The sequence below is a fragment of the Cicer arietinum genome, chromosome 7 (assembly GCF_000331145.2).
Source record: "Cicer arietinum cultivar CDC Frontier isolate Library 1 chromosome 7, Cicar.CDCFrontier_v2.0, whole genome shotgun sequence".
Taxonomy (NCBI): Eukaryota; Viridiplantae; Streptophyta; class Magnoliopsida; order Fabales; family Fabaceae; genus Cicer; species Cicer arietinum.
The window spans coordinates 51,986,748-52,003,210 of record NC_021166.2 but is presented as its reverse complement, the minus strand read 5'-3'; the positions used below and the strand labels follow the sequence as shown (position 1 = coordinate 52,003,210).

The 16,463-nt window shown below is 33.6% G+C and overlaps 4 protein-coding genes across 11 annotated transcripts in view; 1 reads left to right on the top strand and 3 right to left on the bottom strand.

The window, feature by feature from the left end:
* Positions 1-6: 6 nt before the first annotated feature.
* Positions 7-1,287, bottom strand: LOC140918946 (uncharacterized). Its single transcript, XM_073364028.1, has 2 exons — positions 809-1,287; positions 7-703 (listed from the first exon to the last, which is right to left on the bottom strand). Exons 1-2 carry the CDS (start codon positions 1,151-1,153, stop codon positions 491-493), a joined length of 558 nt encoding a protein of 185 aa, XP_073220129.1. The 5' UTR covers positions 1,154-1,287; the 3' UTR covers positions 7-490.
* Positions 1,288-2,379: 1,092 nt separating this feature from the next.
* LOC101499442 (NAD(P)H-quinone oxidoreductase subunit S, chloroplastic) lies at positions 2,380-3,423 on the bottom strand. The gene has a single exon (XM_004510784.4). The coding sequence runs from the start codon at positions 3,312-3,314 to the stop codon at positions 2,592-2,594; it is 723 nt and encodes a 240-aa protein (XP_004510841.1). The 5' UTR covers positions 3,315-3,423; the 3' UTR covers positions 2,380-2,591.
* A 649-nt stretch (positions 3,424-4,072) lies between these two features.
* LOC101499748 (uncharacterized) lies at positions 4,073-7,813 on the bottom strand. The gene is made up of 6 exons (XM_004510785.4): positions 7,528-7,813; positions 6,378-6,537; positions 6,020-6,207; positions 5,232-5,358; positions 4,713-4,843; positions 4,073-4,484 (listed from the first exon to the last, which is right to left on the bottom strand). Exons 1-6 carry the CDS (start codon positions 7,756-7,758, stop codon positions 4,353-4,355), a joined length of 969 nt encoding a protein of 322 aa, XP_004510842.1. The 5' UTR covers positions 7,759-7,813; the 3' UTR covers positions 4,073-4,352.
* A 3,458-nt stretch (positions 7,814-11,271) lies between these two features.
* Positions 11,272-16,463, top strand: part of LOC113787812 (uncharacterized mitochondrial protein AtMg00860-like) — a 10,236-nt gene continuing 5,044 nt past the window's right edge. The window contains exons 1-3 of one of the 8 annotated variants that reach the window (XM_073363963.1): positions 11,363-11,752; positions 15,933-16,016; positions 16,308-16,336. Coding sequence is in view for 2 of the 8 variants with exons in the window: in XM_073363959.1 (XP_073220060.1) it covers positions 13,100-13,717 (618 nt within the window). In the remaining 6 variants the exon portion in view is untranslated. Of the gene's footprint in view, positions 11,753-12,089; positions 15,528-15,859; positions 16,017-16,307; positions 16,337-16,463 lie in introns of those variants that run through there. The other 7 variants (XM_073363961.1, XM_073363959.1, XM_073363965.1 and 4 more) reach the window with 7 other exon arrangements.

Here is a 16,463-nt window from a genome sequence, read left to right as displayed (position 1 = left end):
CGTCATATATCCACCTAGCTGTTTGGTGTCATAATAGCAGGCATCTGAGAGGTAGTCATAAAGCACCACTAGTGCAGCAGTACCCCATGCATATTTATCTATACCGTCTAAATATCTGAATAAAGGAAGGTACTTCGCATCAACTAGAGTATGACTCTTATCAGCGAAAATAGTACTCCCGACTAAATTCAACAGATATGCCCTAGCAGCACAGTCAAACCTCTCTGCTGCACACTGCCTTCTGAACACCTCCTTCAACCAATCCAATCTATAATGTGCACCTCTAGTCTTTTTGGTCTCCTCCCAGATCTCTTTCGTGGTCACTCCTAATAGATGGACGACAAGATTACACGTCGTTACTCTATCTACATCGGGTGGACTGTAGAACTCACCCCTAATAGGCAATCCGAGAAGATTGGCAACATCATCCAAAGTAATCTTCATTTCACCAAATGGCATGTGAAATGACGATGTCTCGGAATGCCATCTTTCAATAAACGCAGATATCAAGTTGTTGTCGATCATCTTCAAATCTTTCAACAAACGCAGATATCAAGTTGTTGTCGATCATCTTCAAACTACCCCGTTGCAATGGGTTCAGACCTGACAAATTCACCCAATTCTCTATGGGTCGCAGAAGTACCGACAAAGTAAATTGTTGCATTTTCTTCCCATGCGCAACAATTTTCAGCAATGGTCTCTCCTGTATACAAAAAAACTAAATGACATTAAAATTAAATTTAGACAACAAATATTAATTAATTTAAATATTTTTAATGCATTATAAGTAATAATTAATTTAATATACCTCACCAAACCATAGTCTAGCTGAAACATGATAACAGCATCGTGTAAGGACAGACAAATCATAAGGTCCTCCAGGATACCGTGTGAGCTCACCAGGTCCCTCAGCCCCATCATGTTCCTCCTCCATATGCTCTCCCTCATGAGCAGGTGCAGCCTTCTCCTGCTCATGTACATCCACCTGCTCGTGCACCATATGCTCATGTACATCCACCTGCCCATGTACCACATCTTCCTCATGCACTATAGAAGGCTCCCCCTGATCATGATGTCCCTCATCGTCGTCTTCAATAATCATACGTCTTCTTCTCCTTGAAGCTGTCGGTCGAATCCTCTCTGGGGGATTCATCGGAGTCGATGTAGAAGTCTCGGTGTCCCGTGTAATTCGTATGATTTTGTCGTCTCTTCCTCGTGCACCCACTGAAAAATTAAAATATTAAAAGAAATAAATCACAATAACTTATAAAATTATAATTAATTAAATTAAAAAAAAAAAATATACGTAACTTCTAGAAAACTTGATGCTCAAGTTCTCCGGTAACTACCGGAAATGTTGGCAATCAAGTTTTCCGGAACACCTTCTATACCGGATAACTTAAAAATATGTTTTCCGGAGTACAACTTCTGTACCGGAAAACTTGTTTCTCAACTTCTCCGGAAATTTGGAAAAAAAATTTACTCTCTGTTGCGGAAACGTAAAAATGTGAAATAGTAATTTTGTGAGGTTTTATTATTTATACGAGGGCAAAATAGTCATTTCATTCTAAATTTGGGGGTATAGGTATAATAAGGAGGGTACAAGGGAAATTTTTCTATAAAATACTCCAAAAAACAAGGCCCTCCACACTAAAGGCCCCCTAAAATTTTGTGGGTTTAGTGGGCTCATATGCCCACTTATTTAAAAAAAGAATCGAGTTTTTTTTCGAGAAATAAAGTTTTTCGATAAAATTTTTTTGATGTTTTTCTATAAATTTTTTTCGATTTTTTACTATAAAAGAATTTCGATTTTTTTCTATAAAAAATTTTCAAATTTTTTTTTGATAAAAAGTTTCCAATTTGTTTTCGATAAAAAAATTTCATTTTTTTTTGATAAAAAATTTTTGATTTTTTTTTAAATATAAATTATTTATCTTTTTAATAAATTTTTTTTTCTCAATTTTTTAAGAAAAAAAAATATTTTTTTTATTTTTTTGAATAAAATAGATTTCGAAAATCTTTTAAGAAAAAAAAATCTTAAAATTAACAAAATATTAGGAGCCTATAAGCCCCTAAAGCCCCCTCCCTAGGCCCCATGAAATAATGGGCCTAAATTTTACAAAAATTAATTTGATAGGAGGCCTAATATTAAAGGTTTTTTTAAAAAAAAATTAAAGAGGCCTTGGCGTTGGGGGCTTTTTTGACGGCTCTAAAGAAGGCTCCTTTCTCTTAAGCTTCAAAGAACTTGCCAATTTTTGTTTGGTAGCTAGCTGCTTCTTATAGGTAAATCATTTTTATTGACTGTGATTCATCCATATCCGTCTTTGATGGTTCTGTTCTACTTGCTTTTAAGTGTTACTTAACAACAATATACTGAAGTAGCCATGAAAATACTATTACTCATCTAAGATTTAATTGTCAAAAAAATATGTATGATACAAAAGTGAACAAGTTTTGTTGCAAATAACAACAAGGAGTTGAACCTATGAAGCACTGACTCAGCCATAAACCAGATACAAGACACATTGACACCAATAATAATTTAAGAAATGAATGTAACTACATGTGCCGAGTAACTACATAGAGCCGAACTAAGTTTTCTTTTCAAGAAATGGTTCAAGAACACATGACTTGGGATTCTTCATAGGAGGTCCTTTTTCTCTTCTCTCAAGCTCCTCAAGCCTGAAAGTGATCAACCTATCCCAATTCCCTCCTTCAAACAGTACTCCTGCTTTTCCATCAGTGATCCTTTGAACAATACCACAGTACATAAAATACGGGTTGTTTTGGTTTTTCACAATAGCAATCATTCCTGGAAGTAACAGAGGAAGTTCTGGTGGTTTTGGCTTCTCAGACAAAGAAAGTTTCAACCTTTTATCTTCTCCACCAAGTTTTGGAAGAGGGTTTTCTTCAATGAACTTTTTCAACCCTTTTTCACCACCAGGAAACCCTCCAGTTAACCCCATCAACTCTTTCTCAAACCCTTCTTCTGCAACACTTTCAAAGGACAGTGTTGTGTTACTTTTTGAGTCTCTTTGTTCTTTGTCACTTGTTTCTGAAGGTGGTTGGTTCTGATCATCAAAACCAACTTCTCTTTTTAGCTCCTTTTGAAGACCTTCTTCACCTTTGCAGAGTCCTCTGCCTCCCAAGATTTGCAGGATATCAAATTTGGCACATGTTATGTAGGTTGGTTTGGTGTGAATGTTTGAAGTCTTATTGCTGTGAGGATAAAAATGAGTGAGGTTGTTTTGGCCTAGGAACTTGGATTGATGAAGAGAGCCATGCAGGGTATGAAGGGCAATAAAGGAAGACATTTTTTTTTAACTGTTTAGGAAATTGGCCAAAGACAGCATTAGTGAGAGGAGAAAGTGGAATGGAAAGAATGGATTCATAGTATATTCCTGGCCACAAAATTATTGGATAGGCCTATCTTTTTATTAAAATGAAAAACTAATAGAAAATCTTCCTCCTACTTAATCTTGGCCACAAAGTTCATTCTTTGGACCAAATTTGCTTATGTGTTGGGGAAAGCAAGAACTACAGTATATGTAATAATCATCTATTCTTGTCATTCTGTTGCTAGACACACTAACATTTGTTTTAGAAAATAATTTTTTGTTGGCAGGATAATCTTTTGATTAAATACATTTTACCATCAAAATAAATTAATCGAAACACACAATTTATTACTAGAAATTTAAGATGTTGAAAGCCAAGGCAACATATTTGCAAGCCTAATGAGAAGTATGGCATAGAAAATTTGATGGGTGGGTAACAATGCTTTCTTAAATTTAGCAATTGGAATATAATTGCTACAATAATAACACATGTATTTTGCCATCACTCAACGCATTTATTTATATATTTCAGTTATATGCAAGTATTAGTGGTTAATTAGTTAGGGAGAGGGAGAAATGTGACAAGTAGATATCAAACTTTAGACCTCCTACGTAACATTTCTTCGGTGTCCTAACCCAAACTACCGAGCTTATCTTTCAGGGACAGAATATATACTTTGTAACTTGCACACAAAAAAAGTCATCCAAAAATACATGGAATGATGGAAAAAGTGTGTCAGCATACATGAAAATATACATTTATTTTGTAAAGGTAGATGTCAAAATTATTTGGAACTCACAGATGAAAAGCCATACCAACTTGTTGATTTACTACTTGGCATTTGCTAACTCCTTGAAGCTCCAACAAAATGTGTTGACTTGATTTTTTCAAGAATTTACATAGATTTATTTTACAGCAATCTAAATGATGTAAGAGCTCATGTCATTTTTAATGGTGTGCAGCAATACTCAAATACTAACAAGGAAGCCTTATATGACATCTGCATCACTGCGTCACCGCTTAGCTTCAGTTGTAAGCGTTAATTTTACGCCGTCTTTAAATGAAACAGGATTAATTTGAAGTGTTTGAATCAATCTAGTGATATCCATAGATATGTCTGCTGGGGACTTCACACCTCTGTCAACCTGAAATTATATCGAAAACTTAACGCGTCACAATAAAGATCAAAAGATAAACTAAAAGCTTTGACGGCTATGACATTAAATGAGAATACAAATAACTTGAATCTTTGATTAAGGATTAACATTTGAGGTTAATAATTTCGTGAATACACAGAAAATGCAGATTAAGAAAGAAAGCAAGAAACTGATCCCACATCACAAAATTTGTGATAAATGAAGCGTAACACATACCGATGAAGCAGAGACTGGTTTGATTAATGAGGTGTCATGCCCTCTAAATTGTGCGACAGCCTCAGCCATTTGAACACGTGATACCCTATCGCGTCCACCAACATTAAGTAACAACTGCATTTGCTTGCTCTCTGCAACAAGAATTGGATATCAAATCATGAAAGCAAATCTGAGATGTTTTTTAAACTAGTTTAAAAAGAACATGACAAAGTGGAAGATGGAAGAACCTAATGAAATCTTAATTACAAGAACAAGACGAGACAGTTGTAAGAATTCTTAACTTAAAAGAAAATGAACTGATACATAATTGTAATTCGGTTATAGGATATAAATAATTTTCATAGATAAGGATTAACCTTCTCGAATAAGTTTTTAGAATAAATAGTATTTGGATTTGTGTTTGTGTTTTGCAACCTTAAAAAAGGTCTAACAGAAAATTCGTTTCATTAAGAAACTCTTTCACAGCATATGCAAGTCTAACCGATATATATGAGCTTATTTATAAAAAAAGTTCTGTACCTGATGATATCCATTGGCATGTTAAAGCTAGTATGATAGTTACGAGATCCTTAACATAAATCGGACAACGGAACTCATCATGAAAGAACTCCACTTGTTCTCTTTTAGAAAGGGCACCATCCATCCACTGCAGTAGTTAGTCAGTAAAAGTATATCACACGTCATGTTTTATAAGAAAAAATATTGATAAGCTCAATCGCACACTAAGTAATCATAAATTCCTCGATAGGCACATCTTTCACAAGGACATAACCTATAGTCAAGTGAATAGCAGAAGAAGTACCTAATAGGGAATAATACTATAATGGACAAGTATAATCTTTGCAACAAGGGTTGAGCAAAAACAAATAAAACAAAAATTATAAGCATTCAAAGATTTTCTACTTGACTAAACCATGAATGGTGGAATGTTATTTTTATTGCAGATTGAAAAATGGTTAGCAGAGAGCACTATCATTGTCTACTATGACAGAAAAACCTTACTCGTAGTGCAATATGTAGCACAGTTTACAGGCATCAAATCTCAAGTTTCCTCAATTCAAATACTACAAGAATTAGTTTTCCAATAAAGGGTGTGTTTGAATTTATTTATTTGAGCTTACCTATTGGCAAAAGTATTTGTGAGATTGTTTGGGAGAGCTTATGAAAACATTTTGCTAATATGAAAATAGTTGGACTTTATTTTATTATTTGTTATAAAAATTGCTTATGCATAAACACGATAAATGTTTAATTAAATTGTTTATCCAAACAAAGCCAAAGTATAAGTCCACATACTGCACACGCACCTGAATAGGAAGAGATTTTGGAACTGGTGAGAGAGTTTGTGGCCCATAGATGATACTACTTCTCAAAATTGCAAAGTTTGGCCAATTTTCCGAAATGAACTTCTCCGCCGCCACTTTAGTTTTTCCATAAACATTTACTGGAATCGCAATGTCTTCTTCCTTGTAAAAGGACTTCTCCCCTTCATAAACTAATGAGAAGAAACATATTACAATTTAACCAAAAATCAAAGTGTAAACAAACATGGATATAGCAAACATAATACTATAATCATGAAACAAAAATTCCACAAAAACATGATTTGTTCAATTAATGTTGTGAATGAAGGACAACGAGAGAAATTTAATCGATAGTGGTTACCTTGATCTGTGGAGAGATGAATGAGAAGAGTACTGTTCTGTTTAAAGCTTTGCAGCCATGTTACAAGGGATGATGGCACATTAATAGCATGAGCAGTATCAGGATCGATTTCGCAAGCACGAGGTACTGAGATGGCAGCACAATTTACAACCACATCAGGCTGCCAACAACAAACCAACAGATTAGTCAACCGATAATGAAACGAGTAACAAAAAATGTTCTATGAAGTTGTGAAATAGTGGCCCGGGATCCTTTATCCTTATGTTTTCTTCTGATGAGTTCCTATTTAAGAACATAAATAACCCCATGATATATTTAATTAATGGATAAATGGCTTAAACTCTTGTAACTCATTGCCATAATTAGTTCAAAAGCATGCAGGATGTCAAAAGCTTGAAAGAATTTCAATTTCACCGATGAACAAAAATATGAGCTGCTAATATAGGAAATCAAACAAAACCTCAGTGTCAAACAACAGCAACAAAAAACCCGATTATCTAAATCGTCCTAAAACCAGTACTACAGTTGACTCAAATCCCTTTTATAACAATTATGAATAACTCCTCCGTACATTGCAATATGTACTAATACACCAAGTGTTAACAGCTAAGTAATCTCGATTTTCCTACATGCAAAAGAAATTTTATATGTTTAACATCACAGAAAATTTTACCTTCAAACGTTGGTGTGATTAAAAATCAAACTTGGTTCAGAAATTTACACTAAACTTTATCTCAAACATACATAACATTAAATTCAAACTCAATTTATACAAATTAATTCTATAAAACCAAGTCAATTAGCCAAACACTCATCTACACAATGGATACTTATGTAACACGACACTTTAAACCGAAGGTCAATTTGACACTGACACTTGTGAAGTTGTGATTACATAGATCACTTCTATTTTCTCACATTATATCCATATCCATGTATCAGCGTCCATGTAGTGTTGTGTCTAGTGTCTGTGTCAATGATTCATAGATATATATACACTAAATTGGTAACAAATCTAACTTCTTCTAATGCTGGTAACCCTTTTACAATTTGTATTGAATCTGATAAACCCATGAATAAAATGAAATTTTGTGATGACCCAATTGAAATAAAGGTTATAAGAGAATGGAAAAATGAGGAAATTAAGAACCTGGCCAAATACGTTGGAAATGGCTTCAAATCCAATGCCGGTTTTGAAATCAACTTGGAAAGGAAGGGAATGAGGAAATGCATCGGAGAAAGGGTGAGGAAGAGGAGTGGAGTGGTAGGTAAATGCGAGAGAGAGATCGTAAGAATGAGATTGAGGATGAGTTTCATAGGATTGTAACAGATGCTGTCCCAAGTAACCTGTGCCTCCCACAACCAATATCTTCTTATTCATCTCTCTTTTTTCTTGCTGCTTATGCTTTTCATCGCTTTAATGTTGTTGTATTATAACGCAAACCAGAATTTTTTTTAGGTGGTGTATTATTAAGATTTCAAAAGGCAATTTTTTAATAAAAATTATCACATAGATTTTTAAAAACTATCAACATTTGTAATTTGAATTTTGAATAATTTTTATTAAATTTATAGAATTTGTATAAATTTTACGAAGTTTTAAGATTTCAAAAAATTCAAAAAAAATTAAACAATTATTGAATAGAAATGATTAGAGCATTATCTTTGAGTGTATTTTTTTTATTTGTTAAAATTCAAATTTTTACAAAATTTATTTTCATATATTTAAAATATATTGTAACTAATATGAGAGGTAAGGATAATCCGACAACGATTCATTATTTCTAACTCATTTGCATAGATATCACTATTAAGAAGTGTGTTGGATTGATTATCACTTTCAAAGATGACGCGTTATTACCTCTCTATATTACAATTTCTAAGAAAATCTCGTTAAATTCAATGTAGAAAACAATCAATTAAAAATTGTAAGATTTTGAATACCACAAAAAATTTTATAAATTATAAAAAGTAGTAATTGTTAGATTTCTATACTTTGTTTAAAAAATTAAAGAATCTTAATTGAATACCCTGGATTCTTTTTAATTACATTAAAATCTTGATCGAATATCTCAAAACTTTTCAATCACAAAAAAAGGAATAATAAATAAATCTTTTCAAATCTCAATTGAATACATTCCCAAATTTAATTACACCCCAAGTTTTATTGGTTACTCTCTCAAAGTAATTTTTTTATTCATAATACCTTTTTGGTTAAATTACATTCGTGGTCCTTTAACTTAATTTCAAGTAACATTTTAGTCTTTTATCTTTTTTTTTTTCCGACTTGGTCCTTTATTTTAATTTTAAGTGACAATTTGATATTTTATGTTTTAAAATTTCAACAATGATATCCTTTTTTATTCAAAAATTCAAAAAAAAATTCAATCAAAACTCATAAAATTAATTATATTCTTCAATATAATACAAATTTCATCAAATTCGTAACGCAAATCTTCAAATAAACTCATATTTTCATACTTTATTTGATATTGTTAGAAATAAAGGACTAAATCGGAAAAAAAAAAAAGATAAAGGACTAAAACGTTACATGAAATTAAGTTAAAAGACCACATATGTAATTTAGCCTACCTTTTTTTAACTCAATTAAGCATTTTATTTACCTCATGGCATTTTATTTAAAATAATTGACATAATACAACGAGGTACATAATCAAAATGATTGCGATGAGCATAGTTGAAAGAAGCTCTAGCCAGGGCATGAGCACTACTATTAGCTTATCGTCTAACAAAAACAACTTGATTGTTTTACCAATGAAGTAAGGATCTACATTCACTAATAATGAAACCATATTCTTTATAATTTAATTTAACTCTAAACACGTCATTCACTACTTATTTACAATTCATTACGAATACAACATTTGTTATTCCATACGTCGTCATTCATTTTATTGCTTGTGATGATCTCTAAGTTTCTTTTTCAATTATTTTCATTTTTCATGTACGTCACTCTTCTCCATTCATCCCATAAGTAATATACCATTATAATGCATCTCATATCAAACAACTATGTTGCTTCATAATATCTAAAGTACCTTTCATCTCATTTGTTTTTTAACACATATTTTATATTTTTAATTTATATTTTACTATTTATGTAAATGACATTTTTATTGGTCAGAATCTTCTACGAATAACGTATTATAAAGTAAAGAAATAGAAAAGAATATAAAAATTGTTATGATTCTCAATTTTTAAATGAAAAGAAAATGAAAAAAAGAGTAATTTTGTGCATACATTAAAAGATAAAAAACTAAAATGAGAAAGAAATAATCATGAGGAAATGTTTTAATAAAAAGAAATAAACATAATTATTAACATGAAGTTATTTAGGGCAAGCTGAACAAGGAACCCAAGACCATTGATAACTTGATTAGTATAGAAGAAGGTTTGACAATAAACTGAATCAACTTGAATATAATTTGAGACTCGATTTAACTCAAAAATTAAATTATTGAATTTGATTTATGAAACTAAATGATCTAAACTTGAAATGAAAATTATATTCGTTAATAAAATGAATTGAACTTGAATTATATTTAGGTCGACTCATTTAATTAATGAGATGACTCGATAATATATATAATACTTAAATAATATTTTTCTCTAATTTTATGGTTTAATATGTTTGTGAAACTAGTATTTATACCCGAACAACACATGATAAATAATGCATTTAATGAAAATATGTTAAATAAATTAAACAATTGATTTCATTTTGTTGAAGAATATGTAAAATTGACATATAATTAATAATTATTTGAAGTAAAATATAATTAATTTTATGTTAAAAATATGAATCTTTCAAAGACCTAAGTTATATTTATATTTTTCAATTAGACAATTATTTCATCTAGAAACTACAATTAAACTATTGGTTTAAAAGGTCAAATATTTTATTAAAAAAAAAAATTACTTTTGAATTATATAATCTGAGCTAATGAATCACATCGAGTGGTTTGTGTGTTTGAACTGAGTCAAATTCAAATTAAAACAAAAGATTCATATCAAACTTGAGTCAAGTTTTGAGTCGAATAAATTCTTAATAAGTTGAGTCAAACTCAAGACGACTCAACACATTTTCAGTCCCCATTGTTAAATAGAAATTAAGCAAACTTTCACATAAATATGCTTAAACATCAAACTTTATTATCATTAACACATATAAGAAATGTGATTTTTTGACACTTCTATACTCAATAAAATTGATCAATTTTTTTATATGGATCAACCACATAACATAGACTAATCTATTGAGTAAGATGAAAAATAAATTCTATCATATCTTTCTCAATTATCTTTTCTTTACATAATTTTAATTTATAAATGATTCTAAATACCATAAAACTATACTCAAATACAATTTTAAAATATTGTAAGCATAAATGCATACAATTATATCGAGCTTTTGAAAAAATGATAACTTTTTAGTTGTCGTATCTTTCTTGTTAATTATTTTGAACAATAAGTTATTTACGAAAAAATGTTCATTTTTAAGTGCTTCATGAACATGATTATGAAAAAATATCATAACTCTTGCCTAATGTCAATTAAATGCTTTATTTTTTTCTTTAATAGTCACTCCAAAACTGTTTGTATCTAAATAAATTTCTTTAATAGTCACTCCAAAACTGTTTGTATCTAAATAAATTTTAGCATCTAATACTCAAAGATAGATAAATAGTGTCTCTTTTTTTAGTCAAAAAATAAAAATAAATAATCAAACAATGCTTTTTTAAAATGTTTAGAGTCTTAAACTCAATTTTTATAGTTCGAAATCCATATTTAGGGTGAAGATAAAATTTATTAAAAAATCAATACACATAAACTTAAAAAATAGTGTAACATAATTATAAAAAATACCTATAAAAAATACCTAACATAGTATTTAATTTATTTTTCTATTAACTTCTAAATCTTCTGTTAACATTGTATATATTTAGAAACTAAAAGTGAGTTTACTGATAATCAACATAGGATTTGAATGTGGAAGGAAAATCAAGTGGTTCCTGTTATTTAGTGTTTTATGAAAAGCAAATCTTTTTTATATAGAAGTTGTTTAATTGATTCCCAGTTTCTACTATGTTTAATGAAATATATATGTAAAGAATGTTTTGATGTTAATATTTTTTTTTTTTTTTCCTTTTAATTTCTTTTTTCATTAGATCAATTAAGGTTTATAGATTTATTATGTTCCATCCACACAGAATCTCAGTTTCGCATCTCCACCATCTCTCACATGATAACTAAACTCTCGTCGCCGCATCATTTTCTTCGGCGAGATTATGCGGAAATTGGAACTACAACAACAACGTTTGGAAAAGGCGAATCAATGATGTTTGTTTCCAATGGTATGTGCACATTTTTTGTAATAATAGTTTTAACAATTATTCATATTCATCACATGTTTGTTGTTGTTGTTGTGTTTGGAGACTGAATGAGAATGAATTACTTAGTTGAGTTTATATAGTAAGCTTAATTGGGGTTCGAATTGAATCCTCTATTGGGTTAACCTTTTCATCATTGTTAGGGTTATTTACCTTCAATTTACTAGAGTAAATCTCTATTTCATTAGTTGCTATTTGTCATCAAATGGAAAGAGTATTAGTATGTGTTAGCTGGCCTTTGAGTTGTTTTTACTATTACATATTTTGCCACAATTTGTTAAGGATTTACTTGGTATGCAAGGATTTTTTTTAATACCGTCAAAGGGATGCAAGTGAGAATGCTAGTGGATAGTGGAGCTACTTACAACTTCATCTCACCTAAGTTAGGGAGGGCTTTGGGGTTGCGAGTCACGGAAACACCACAATTAACGATTCGACTCGGAGATGGATATGCCACTAAGACTCAAGGGGAGTGCAGGGACATGGTTGTGACGATTCAAGGAATGCCCTTATTGATGGATGCCTTTGTGTTTGAAACATCTGGAACCGATGTGGTATTAGGAATGGCATGGTTGACTAGGATTGGGTGTATGTGGTTCGATTAGCCACAACGCATTATGCGTGTTGAATTCCAAGGAGAGTGGGTTGAAGTACAAGGCACTCCATACGAGCAAGTGGGACAAAACACATTTCGAGAATACGTAGGCAAGGCGGGGTTTAGGGAGGATTATAGTGGAATGGGGTTTGGAAGGATGCAACATGTGATCAAAATGCATGGTGAACGATTACCGGAAGCTGCTGCCCTACATTTGACAGCCAAACAGCATCAAGAATTGAATGGAGTGATGGAGAAGGTTGTAGATATTTTCATAGAGCCACAGAGCCTATTGCCCAAAAGACCACAAAAACATGCTATCCATCTTTTGGAAGGAGTGGGTCTGGTCAATGTGTGCCCGTATCAATACCCTCATCACCTTAAGTCCGAAATTGAAAAACAAGTAGGGGAGATGTTGCTGTCCAGAATCATTAGACCAAGCCATAGCGCTTTCTCGAGTTCGATAATTTTGGTCAAGAAGAAGAATGGGTCTTGGAGGATGTGTGTGGACTACATAGCTCTGAATAAGGTAATTGTTCCCGACAAATTCCCCATTCCGGTTATCGATGAACTGTTGGATGAGTTGCACGAGGCTAAATACTTCTCCAAAATAGATTTGAAATCGGGGGGTATCATCAAGTGAGGGTGTGAGGGAAAGATATCCATAAGACAATGTTTCGAACTCATGAAGGACATTATGAATTCTTGGTAAGCCTATGACTCGGAAGGATGTATTGGTATTATTCGATGACATTTTGATTTATTGCCCCACATGGGAAGATCACTTGAAACATTTGGAGACCACCCTCACGGTCCTATGGGATAACAAGCTAGTGGCAAACAAAAATAAGTGCTCTTTTGCTCAACTGTTGGTGGAGTACTTGGGTCACATCATTTCATTGGAAGAAGTAGCTATGGATCCCGCTAAAATAGCATGTGTCCACCTTTGGCCGGTTCCAAGAAACGTCAAGGGCGTCCATGGGTTCTTAGGACTAGCGGGTTACTACTGTAAGTTCATTCGGGGCTATGGTAAAATTGCCAAACCACTTACTAAGCTCACCAAGAAGGATGGTTTCAAGTGGGGGAGCAAGGAACAAGAGGCTTTTGACACTTTAAAGCACCATATCACAACTGCACCAGTACTAGCACTCCCTGATTTTAATGAAGAGTTTGTGATTGAGAGTGATGCCTCGGGTAACGATTTGGGAGCAATCTTGTTGCAACAAGGACAACCGATTGCTTATTTCAGCAAGGCATTAGGGGATCGTAGTTTTGCTAAATCAACATATGAGAAGGAATTAATGGCAGTCGCCTTAGCCATCCAACATTGGTGACCATACTTGTTGGGTAGGAAATTTATAGTGTGCACCAATCATAAGAGCCTAAAGCAGCTACTCTTGCAGCGAATCTCCACTATTGATCAACAAAATTGGACAGCAAAGTTGTTGGGTTATCAATTTGAGATTGTATACAAACCCAGACTAGAGCACAAGGGAGTAGATGCTTTATCTCGAATGCATGACAATGTCAACGTCGCATCCAATGCTAGTGGAACACTTAAGTCCATGATTTTCTATCCAGAGTTGTTGGATGCTTAAAAGCTCATGACTGAAATTCGAAATGACCCATTTCTCATAGTGTAGTGACTAACTTGCAAGAAGGCAAACTGTCCAAGGTTGGGTTTTCTTTCCGTAATGGTGTGTTATTCTACGAGGACAGATTGGTGTTGTCTACAACGTCCGAGTGGATTCCCACGCTATTAAAGGAGTTCCACGATACCCCTCAAGGAGGGCACTCTAGGTTCTACCGTACGTATCGTCGACTAGCGACAAATTTATATTGGGTGGGTATGAAGAAGTGCATTCAACAATATGTCTAAGAGTGTGACACATGTTAGCGCAATATGTCTAAGATCTTTCGCCATCATGGAATTCCATCGTCCACTGTGAGTGATCGTAACCCAATCTTTGTCAGTAATTTTTGGCAAGAGTTGTTCGAACTGCAAGGTACTCAACTGAAAATGAGCACAACATACCATCCACAAACATATGGTCAGATAGGCGTCATCAACCGTTGCATAGAAACCTTTTTGCGATGTTTCATATCAGATCAGCCCAAGACTTGGGTCACGTGGTTTCCATGGGCAGAGTACTAGTACAACCCTTGTTTCCATGGGTCTACCGACACGACTCCCTTCGAAGTGGTGTATGGAAGAGCTCCAACCATTATCACTTGCTTCTTACCCGGAGAGACCAAGGTCGACGCGATTCATAGAGAGTTGCTCAATAGGGATGATTGCTTACGACAATTGAAGCGTCACCTCACCCGAGCTCAGAGTCGCATGAAGAGTCAAGAGGATACCCATCGCCGGGACCGACAATTTGAGGTTGCTGACAAGGTCCTTCTGAAGCTACGACTTCATGTGCAACAATCTGTGGTGTCGTGCACTATTATGGGGCATTTCCGGTGACAGAGCGCATCGAGGCAGTAGCGTCCAAACTGCTATTACCGGCGTCATCTCGCATACACCCGGTTTTTCATGTCTCGCTGCTCAAGAAGGCCATTGGGAATGCAACTGTCCATTCCAAGCTTCTGGTCGAGTTGGAACCTGCTGTTTATGCCACATGGGAACCATTAGCTATTTTGGCCCAAAGAGAGGTGGCAAAGGGAGGGGAGACAATCCTACAAGTACTAGTGCATTAAAAGGACAAGCCCTTGGAGGAAGCAACGTGGGAAGACCCAGAGATCATTGTTCACAGTTTCCTTCCCTCAACCTTGGTGACAAGGTTCTATCTCAAGGAGGGGATATTGATGGGGCAACTAAGGCTAAGGGAATTAGGGGTAAACACAAGTCAGTACTAAGTAGTTAGTGAGAGAATGTGCTCCTTGTTGGTATAAATGGGGCAATTCTTAGGAGAGAGAATCATTCATGATAGAATTAAGATTTAAATATGTCTTTGGTTCTTGCAATTATAACATTTTTTATTTTATTTTGGTCCTCGTAAGTTTTTTAGTTTGGTTCACATCCCTGCAAATATAGTTTCATTTTAAAATAGTCGTTCTGTCCAATTATAACCCCGTCAATATGTTTTTGTCCCACCAAGTGTTTGTGAGAATGCTAACAGAAACTACACCGTCGTGAACCCACCACCACCCCACGCATATCACCGAGACTGCTTTTCCTTCAACACAACAACAACAACCCCATCACCCACAAACTCTCATGAGCTAAAACCAACTCTTTCCTCTATCGATCATCTCAGCGGAGGTCATTTTTGCTTGCTGATTTTTCTTCCGTTACTAATTAGATAACATTATGCTGAAATTTCGAAACTAACTATCACGTTGGCTTTATTAAGTTGATATTGAATAAAATGCATGACTAATTACTCTTTCAGTGTTGTTTGTTAAATGAAGTATTCCTTTGTTTTCAATAATTGCACCTAAATTTAAGGTTATGTTGTTGTTGGTGGAAGCTTTATTAAATCCAGTCAAGAAAAACTCTTTTTGCTGAGATTTGGGAGTCATGGGGTTGTTGTTGTGTTGAAGGAGGAGGCATCTCGGTGATCTGCATGGGGTGGTTCGTGAGTTCATGTCGGTGTCATTTTTGTTACGTATTCTCATGAATACTTGGTAAGACCAAAACATATTGACTTACGTATTCTCATGAATCTATATTTACAAAGATGTAAGCCAAACAAAAAAACTTACGAGGACCAAAATAAAAAAATATTATAATTGCAAGAAGGACCAAAGACATATTTAAACCTATAATTAACTTTCTGTTAGGCCAGAGTGAGATATTCCTCTGAGTGGAGCTTGGCTCTATGGGTTGTTAGAGAGACCCTCTACTACTATTTCCTTTCATCATCAATAATATACAGATTTATTCCAATTCCTCTATTTTTTCTTGCTCTGTTACAGTTGCAATTGCTGGGTTTGCTGTTTGACAGGTTTGGGTTTCTACCATTGTTTGATAGTGTAAATGTTTTTACGGTGAAAGTATATCAAAATTAAACTCATATGTTAAACACTAGCCAGTACTGTTGTTTGTTTGAACAAATTGTATTATGCAGCAGG

Excerpts from the sequence above, each read along its gene's own strand:
- LOC140918946 (XM_073364028.1), bottom strand. The coding sequence starts at position 1,153 with ATGAATCCCCCAGAGAGGATTCGACCGACAGCTTCAAGGAGAAGAAGA. Across the intron at positions 704-808 it reads CTAGACTATGGTTTGGTGAG|GAGAGACCATTGCTGAAAAT; the intron begins GTATATTAAATT and ends TTTTGTATACAG.
- LOC101499442 (XM_004510784.4), bottom strand. The coding sequence starts at position 3,314 with ATGTCTTCCTTTATTGCCCTTCATACCCTGCATGGCTCTCTTCATCAA.
- LOC101499748 (XM_004510785.4), bottom strand. The coding sequence starts at position 7,758 with ATGAATAAGAAGATATTGGTTGTGGGAGGCACAGGTTACTTGGGACAG. Across the intron at positions 6,538-7,527 it reads TTTCCAACGTATTTGGCCAG|CCTGATGTGGTTGTAAATTG; the intron begins GTTCTTAATTTC and ends TGTTGTTGGCAG. Across the intron at positions 4,485-4,712 it reads AACCAGTCTCTGCTTCATCG|GTTGACAGAGGTGTGAAGTC; the intron begins GTATGTGTTACG and ends ATATAATTTCAG.